Below are 8755 nucleotides of genomic sequence, written 5' to 3'. Positions count from 1 at the left end.
TTTCTCCCCTTCGCTTCTTGCACGGTAAACTTTGGAAGCTTCTGATGCCGCCTCCAGAAGTCTTACAAACGAACTCCTACAGCACGTGTTTGTCCCCATTACAGAGGACGCAGTGAATTAATGCGTTCGAAATGCAAAGGGCTTGGGTTTTGCCATTAATTCTGCCGTTTATCATTGGGCGACATCAGGAATAAGCCGTATAAGGCTAGCCTGTCTTTCCATTTGTAATGTGACACTGGCGCTGCCTCCCACTGACCAGCACAGGGGTAATGACACCAGTTAAGGTTGTAAACGATTTTGCTCCCCACAGATGGGAGACACTTTGTGCATGAAAAGTTATTTTATGTGTAACGGGGACAACTTGTGCTTGGGAGATGAATCCATTTAAAGCATTTATGAGAAGCTAGAACTAGCTTTCTTTGCATTTTGAAATGACATGTAAAACATCTTTTCAGAATGGTAATTGTTCTGAAGTACGTGATTCGCGTTTTTTCCCAAACGCGTCCTGTCCTCCAGCGTGCCCTAGGCTGTGTATCTGTGACGCCAGGAAAGCCAGTAAGAAAATAACACGTTCGTTTGGTTGGTATGTCATTGTGAATCCAGTCGATTGATTTTTTTAAAGGTTATTTTTTATCCATCATGAGTTTATGCAATCTAAAAACTATATGTGCCAATTATTAAAAAAATCAGACATACATACAAACCTAAAGAAGAAAAATGTAATGAATTCATAGTCCCAGCACTCAGAGAAAACATGCAAGAGCATTTTGATGTATTTCTTTCCAAAGACTAATTTTTAACAAACAAACAGACATAAAAACCAAAAAACGAAGCTAAGCGGCGTCCACGTATACCTTACATGGTGATCGCACCTGATCCTCTTGCCAGCCCTCTGCGGGAACGGTGACCCCGTACCTTCCTGGACACATAAAGGATCTGAGCATCAGGGAATGCGGGACTTTGCTCACGAGCATCAATCTGGAGGCTGTGCTAGACGCAGGATGTGTCTCCTCCCTCAGAAAGCTGTGCCGCTTCCCTTACGGGCCCCCGTGCCGTGAAAACGCAGCCTGCCGGCGTGGACAGCTACAAGCCTGGGCTCTGGGAGAATCTGCTTCTGCTTCTCCACCCTTTTATCAAAGAATTTGTGACAGTCACTTTCCTAAAACCAAGTGGCAGGGTTTCCTTTTCACTTCTCTACTGTCCCAGTGCATCGTAGCCAATAATTCAGAAAACGTTAAGTTTTTATCACAGCTCGTTTCTACGTTCTCCGTAGGGTACTCGGGAGGACTCAGAGGGGCCTTTCGACGGCTCTGTGGCCAACTATTTTCACACGTCCCTGCCTTTTGACACTCTAGGAAACCTCGCCCATTAATTACTTATACTTTGCTTGACTGTAGTGACTGCATTTTTCCTCTATCTGAACAAATAAATAGCCACATTAGAAAGAGAGAGGAAGGGCCAGCTCTCCGATTTGCTGATGCTTGGAGCCCTTGGTGATAAGCAGACGGCTCTGAGTCTTGAAAGACTAAATGACTAAAAGGCTAAATTATTCTTGCAAGAGTCAGATTAAATTTTTTAAAATATTATTAATAGACTTAGAGGGAAGTTTTAGATTTCACGTAAAATCGAGAAGATAGCGCCGATAGTTTTTGTGTCCTCAACATCCAGTTCCCAGTATTCACATCTTACGTTAGTTTTGTGTGTGTGTGTGTGTTTTTTTTTACAATTAACGAAACAATATTGACTTAATATCATTAACTAAAGTTCATACTTTATTCAGATTTTCTTACTTTTTACCTAAGGTCTTTTTTCTCTTCCTCAGTCCCATCCACGATCCCATGTTACATTTCCTCTTCATTTATATCTCTCTAGGCTCCTCTTGGCTGTGACTGTTTTTCAGACTGTCTTTTTTTGATGACAGTTGAAACGAGTGCTGGTCAGGTGTATTGTAGGATGCACCTCTGTTGGCATCTGTCTCAAGATTAGACTAGGGTCATGGGTTTGGGGACGTAAGATTACAGAGGTAAAGTATTGTTTTCATCACATCCTGTGAAGGGTACATACCAATAAAATGACTTAACGCTGTTGATGTTGATCTTGACAGTCTGGCTGAAGGAGTGTTTTTCAGGTTTTCCCGCTATAAAATTACTCTTTTCAGATTAATTTTTGCCATAGTTCTTTTGAGCATCCTGGGCTATGGCATTTTAAGATCGCGTCCCTAATTTCCACCCAGGGTGAGATGAGATGAAAGAATGACATTGTCATTTGATTAAGAATGTAGCTATGAATCTGAACTAAAGAAGTGTTTTTCTGCTTATGGGAGCATGGCCGCCATGGTCCCCTGAACAAGGATCACTCAGTCGGGTCTATAAGATGTCCTTTAGCTCTCGCTGTTTGGGGCTGAGGAAAAGTGCTGTGTGAGTTTCCAGAATCTTGTCCCCAGCTTCTTTTGCAGCTCATAATGGCTGCCTCAACTTCCTCTCCCCATCCCCTGCTGGATTTTCAAAGACTTTTTATCTTAATTCTACTTTTGGTAGATCGATTCTCCTCTCTCATGTTCATGTAGGTGTTGAGAAAGATTCCCCTTTAAAGGCAGAACTCCAGGTATGATGTTTAAATTCCATCTTGACCAGTAATCCTTTCTTTTCCTACTGGCTCACTGGCCGGCATAAGTGGATACCCACCTGCAGCCAAACCCTGGCATTTCGCAGTGATCCGTATGCAGTTGGCACTCGAATGCCGTGAGTGCAGTTTGTTTAGACAAACGCTGCGTGGCGATCTGGGAGCTAAGAGGCTGACATCTTAGACTGATTCTCCTGCGTTAAGCTTTTTGAAAGCCTTTGACCGCATTAACTTATTTGAGCTTCTTGAACTCGATGAGAATCGTGGGGGCGAGAGAAAGTGTTCCTGTCTTGTGGAGGGGAGGACCTCAGATGCACACTTTGACTGAGGCAGTAAATATAAGAGGAGTCAGGACCAGAGTCGGGCCCGGTGACTCCATGAAGCCCGTTGTCCACTGTCTCAGCCCTGAGGTGGCATCAGGGTGGTCTGGACCTCACTCAGTAATCTGGGAGAAGGAGGCTTGGCTGGAGCAGGGATGGGGCAGGATTTGGCAGCCAGGCTCTGGGTGAATCACACGGGGATGTCTGGAGTCACTGGAGGGATGTCTTCATCGTTGACTTTTCCAAAATGTTAAAAGCCACTGTTGCAAAAATTCTCGCCTAAGGAACCGGGTCTGAAATTTCCCTCTTGACCTGCGGTAATCAGACTGAGGATGACGAGCTCACATGACGAGTGCTGCGGGCACACACACATCCCAGGAGAACGCAGAGCCGAGAGTTACAGAAGAAAATCGCGTTAGAGACCAAAATAGCTCTATGCTTCTTTCCACGACAAGGCCGAAGCAAACTGGCCATTTTATTAAAATGGCAAGCAGAGTATCAGGTTCCCCGACCACAGAAAGCTGGAGTTCCCTCCCCCGTATCAGCTATTCAAATTTCTTATTTAGGCAACTAAGTTTTGTTGATGCCCCAATATTATGAGAAACAAAAATGTATGCGAACTGTCTGTTTTATAAGGTCATATTTTCCCCCTGAGTTTCTAGGGCTTGAATGTACACATCATTCAAGACCTGCTTTTACGGTTTGTCAACAAGATCACTCCGTAAAATGCGTTCCGATATCTCACAGCTGTGTGTAATTTATTCTGTCTCTCCATGCGGCACAAATAAAATTTTTTATGTGCATCATCTAGAAGAAATACCAGTGTGTAAATACATAAGAAAAGCTCATAAGACACAGTCTTCTGACTATGGATACTGGGGGGGTGGTGGGAGGGGGGTGGCAGGTATTGCGCAACCAATTAAAAAGCCGCAAGATGACTTCATGGCCCACGAACCTAGATCACAAATACCGTGCTCAGCAAACAGTGCAGTTACTCGGTTTCTTAAGAAAGTTGCACAACTTTCTAGAAGGGCTGGCACAGTCTGCCTCTAAATTCTCCTTGGGATATTTGGAAATAAAGCTTCTAGGAAGAAAGAACTCCAACCAGAAAGGACTTCTTTTGCATTAAGAGGCTGGATATGTAGGTGAAAAGGGTTGGAACGTTTTGCCTTCTGGAGGGTAAATAATTGTGTCTTTCTCTGAGCATAGTCTTTATATTTGGTTTGTGCAGCTACAGCCTGGTTATCAAGTAGGAGGCCCCTCAAAGGCCTCTGTAGCTTCCACAAAGCCAAGGGCACGGCGTCGCTGGCTCTCGGACCCCCCACCCCCACCCCGCCGGCAGAGGCATCTTCATGGTTTGACCAGGAGATGAGACGCGGAGTCCGAGGCACCGCCTTCTTCCTTCTAAGACATACAGCTTCTCAAATGAGAGCTATTAAATGCAAAGACTTTTCACCCAATATCTGAGAGCTGGGTGCAAATCTTCCAGGCCTTTGAGCATCGTAGCTGGAGTATGCGCGGAAACCGTCCTGGCCTCCTCGCTGTGGTGGGTGGGGGCGATGGGAGACTCCAGCTTTACGCCTCTTCCTCAGCCTCGTTAACGGGCCCTTGGACGATTGGACTTGTGATTAACTAGTCAGTTTAACAGTTCACTTGTGGCAGCAGCTTCACTGACAGAATTGCTAGGAGTAGCTAATGATCGAATTGGTTTGTTTACTTAGAAGAAATTTTTAAATGCTTGTAGTCACTGTAACGGTTTTACCTGACTTTTCAAGAGATCAAAATAAGGGCTGTGATAACTTGGCATGTGGCATGGATTTCATGGATTGAGGGGACAGGTCAGATGGCTCCTCAGTGTTTACTCCCTAATTTCTGGTATTTCAAAGCCTCCTTAATCCACTTCAGATAATGTACCGGCTCTTCTTAAGAGAAGCTTAGCTAATTGCACTGTCTTGTCCAGCTCTGTAGATGCTGCGCACCTGGGCCAGAACTTTGCTTCGGCAAATTCCAACACGCGAATCTCACCGAGGGTCCTGAGCGAGACGCCTGGGTCCTGGCGACACGTAGGGGCTGATGTGTAGGAAGCAACGCTGACAAAGCCACCTGGTGTTCTCTAGGCGTCCGTGTGTCACCCCTTCCGGCCTCCCCATGCTCTGCCTCATTTTAAGGCAAGGGGAAGCACCCCCGTCCCTCTGCAGACGCCCCTCCTGCAGCTCTGTGTGGGGCCGGGTGGTTCTGCCCTCCACATCTCGGCTTCCACACTCCCCGTCCCAACAGGATCGAGGTCTCTCCTGGCCTGGCTGCTAAGAGTAGCCCCCCTCCCCCCAGCACCCCACCTCACCTCTCACTACCGCCTCGTTGTTCTCATTAACTTTTTATTTCGAAATCATTTTTGATTTATGGAAGAGTTACAAGGACAGCACGGACGGTCCCCGTGGCCCTGTGGTTTCACAGTCCTGGCCGTTCTCTGACATGGTCTCATTTGTCCGCCGTCTCTCCCGACAGCAGACTACATGTAAGTCGGGGGTGGGGGCCGCAGCTTTACCTGTGTCCTCTCTGGGGCAGACAGGACGGAGAGGGCCGAGTCTTCTGGGGTGAGGCTGTGTTTAGGAGAGGAGGGTCCCAGCAGTGCTGGCAGAGGGGCTGGCTCCCGGTGACATGAGGGGCTGCTGGCCTGCAGTAGAAAGAATGAGCCTTTTGCATGGAAGACGCCAGGCCTAGACAGCCCGACACGATAAAGGCAGTTCATCGGTAGCCGCTGAGTGGGCAAGAGGACGAAGGAATGAGCGAGTGTGCGGACCGCTGGCCCAGGGCCCCATGCAGACCTGCGGTGGAGCTGGCTCTGCTGCTGCGGCGTGTCCGCCCCCCAGGCCCCCGCTCGTGGTGAGGCCACGCCCTCTCGGAGCGCACAGGAGGGCACGACGTCAAGCCACCGGGCGAGGGTCACGATCTCCAGACTGCCAGTGACTGTCCCTCTGCAGCCAGCACGAGGACTCGTGACGTCCTCCACTCAGATGGCCCGTTCTTTCCACCTCCGGCCAGCCCTCCACCAGCGTCCACGGCTGTCACCCCCTGGAGCCGGCCCCCTCTGCTCGCATGGCCAGAACTCTCATCGTCTCTTGGATGCGAGTTCAGCCCTGAAGACTCAGCTCATTCCAGCTCTGAGGACCACTGTCTCCTGTCCTTGCCTACCTGTGCTCCCGCCCCCCACATCCCCACGTGGCCGAGGGGCCCAGCGCACTCCCTCTGCCCCTGGCCATCTTCCCAGCTCTTGCTTCATCCCTGTTTCTTCGGTTCGTAACACCTGGGAGCCCTAAATGCTTTGTTACCAGCTTGAGAATTTTCCAGAGAGGCCATGTCAGACGGTCGATACTGGAGTAGAGATTCTTTTGTAACCTGACTATAACAGCAGACTTCCACATTGAGAATGATAAAACGGTGTGTGTTGAAAAGTATTTGGGGAACTGTAAAATGTCTAGGATTAAAATTTCAATACCATTTGTGCCCAATAAATGTGAACTCCTTAGTAACTTAAAACTGTGCTATTATGACTCAGGTCTGAAAATTACGAGTCCTGGTCGAAGAAATGGGGCGACACATGAGGGGAGCCGCCCCCACCCCTTACCTTGAGGGACATACTGTGGCCGCACCAAATAGCAGCAGCGTGACCTCATAGGAGAGTGAGCCCAGAGAAGTCGCTGTGTTTGTTAAGAAAGTGATCCGCTCTGCAGAAGGGAAGGACATTATACCTTCCCTTAGGATCGTGGATGGAAATTGGGCTAAATTGGACCTGTGTCGGTATATTAACAGGTTGGACAGACAGGACCCCAAGAAACAAGATCGTATCATCATTCATTGAATGACTTAATTCCTTTTTTCGTAAACCGGTCTAGTCCGTCTGAACTGGCAAATTAATTTTGTCTATAGACTCACTCACCGAAGCCTAGAAAATTAGCGTCCGTGAGCCGGCCGGGGAGGGTTGGTATCGTGCTTAACCCGTTCACTGGGACTCTAGCAAATGCACCTGTCTCAATGCAGCTAAAGCCCTGAGACTTTTCATAGGGAGGTGATCGATCTCAAGCAAAGCATTAAAAAGTCACTGCTTGTGCATTTGGGTCACTCGTGGAAGGACGAAATTACACACTTTGACTCTGATAATCACCCAGCACACGCTGTTAGGTCTTGAAGGAAAAATTTTAGCTTTTCGTTTTCTTTGAGTTTCCAAATTTTATGGTTAGGTTGACAGAGACTTTGTCGCTTTTCACACGTATTGTGATCGAACAGATCATGGTGCTTGCCTAGCTTTACTCAACTTCCATGTATTTTCACTGAGTCGTTTATGTCATAAGCTTCTGATGCCAAACTCTTCCTGACTAGAATGAAGAATGGGGCTGTTTTCTTTCTGATGCAGGGGTGACCTTGGGGAGCAGCTCAGCACCTTCTGTGCAGCAGGCCCGGACGAGGGACCAGGGAGGAGCGTATGAAGTCGTCAGCGCCTCTCTTGCGAATGGAGACCTCTGGACCCCAAACAACAGCGTTGACTCAAAGGTCTGTTTCTTGTTTTGCTTTTTCTTGACTTTTCAGCGGCTGAAGTTTTAAAATCACATGTACTGCACTCATGTTCTTTCATTCAAGTTTTGTCTTTATTTTAATGCTAACTTTAACCTCATATAAGTGAAATCTTTATTCTTATAAGGATGCAACACAAACCAATTTGGATGTGTCAGTTCCGATGACTGATGTCATTTGCATCTGTTGAAAGGTATTTTTCAAACACATACCAGGGATTACATGTCTAGATACAGGCTTTTGTGGTTTTCTTCTTTTCCTCAAATGTTGGGTATTTTTCTGTATTAATGGCTAGTTTAATCAATATTTTGGTTTTATCAGTTGATTATTGGGAGAAACATTTTAATGAAACTTTTTTAAAAAAAGCTTTAATGCGTTATAATACAGTTTTACACTTTGTTTACTTTGACACATTTTGATCTGATGTAAAAGAAAAAATATAAAATAATCAAAATATTAATGATTAAATTAAATATTTCGATGAGTTTTATCTGCCAAATCTATATGAATTTCTTAAATTTCAGAATTCGTTGGAACAGTTGGAAAGTGATAAAATCTATAGAAATATGAGCTCTTTGGAGAGCTCATACAGATGGCTTTGTCCTTGTGTTATGTGGAACTATTTTTAGGCTATTTTTTCATAATAGAAAACAGATTTTTTTTTTTTTTAAGAGTAGTTGAGACTGTGAAAATCCTCTGTAGCTTTCTGGAAGAGCCACTGAGGGGACCTTTATGTGAGTAGCAATAATACGATTTGCATCATTAATTGATTTTCTAAGGATGCTCTCAGTTGAAAGTGAGCATTCCAAAAAGTCCGGGGTCTGGTGAGAGGATGTAAATGCCAGATCCGCACTTTTGGGATATTTCTGTTTCACAGAGACTGTTGCGAATTGACTACGCAAAGTACAAGTCGATCGCTGTGGCTCTGACATTTCCTAGAAGAAAAACTTAAGACATTAAAGACCATTTCATTGTGCTGTTAATCAGCCAGATGAGATAGGATTTGTTAGATGCAGAAAAAGAGCAATAAAGTATTTTATAAAGAAAGCATGCCTAAAAAATATCTATGGGCACTAATTAATAATACAAAAATATGGAAAAACCTAAAGTTTCTTGGGTGGCAGAGCTGTCACAGGAGCTTTTCTGGAGATAGGCTTGCCGGAGTTAGCAGATAAAAGTACAGAAGGCCCCGTTACACTTGACTTCGGATAAACGATGCTTTTGTGTGTGTGTGTGTGTGTGTG

General features: G+C 45.9%; 1 protein-coding gene across 1 annotated transcript in view; it reads left to right on the top strand.

Annotated features, from left to right (window-relative positions):
* Nucleotides 1-8755, top strand: part of ADAM12 (ADAM metallopeptidase domain 12) — a 298271-nt gene that overhangs the window by 1865 nt on the left and 287651 nt on the right. Inside the window, exon 3 of the mRNA XM_023533770.1 lies at nucleotides 7354-7490. Within this exon, the coding sequence (XP_023389538.1) occupies nucleotides 7354-7490 (137 nt within the window). The remainder of the gene's footprint in view (nucleotides 1-7353; nucleotides 7491-8755) is intronic.

The sequence above is a fragment of the Pteropus vampyrus genome, unplaced genomic scaffold, assembly GCF_000151845.1.
Source record: "Pteropus vampyrus isolate Shadow unplaced genomic scaffold, Pvam_2.0 Scaffold111, whole genome shotgun sequence".
NCBI classification, from domain to species: Eukaryota; Metazoa; Chordata; class Mammalia; order Chiroptera; family Pteropodidae; genus Pteropus; species Pteropus vampyrus.
The sequence above is the reverse complement of the archived record's forward strand: the minus strand, read 5'-3'. Positions and strand labels throughout refer to the sequence as shown.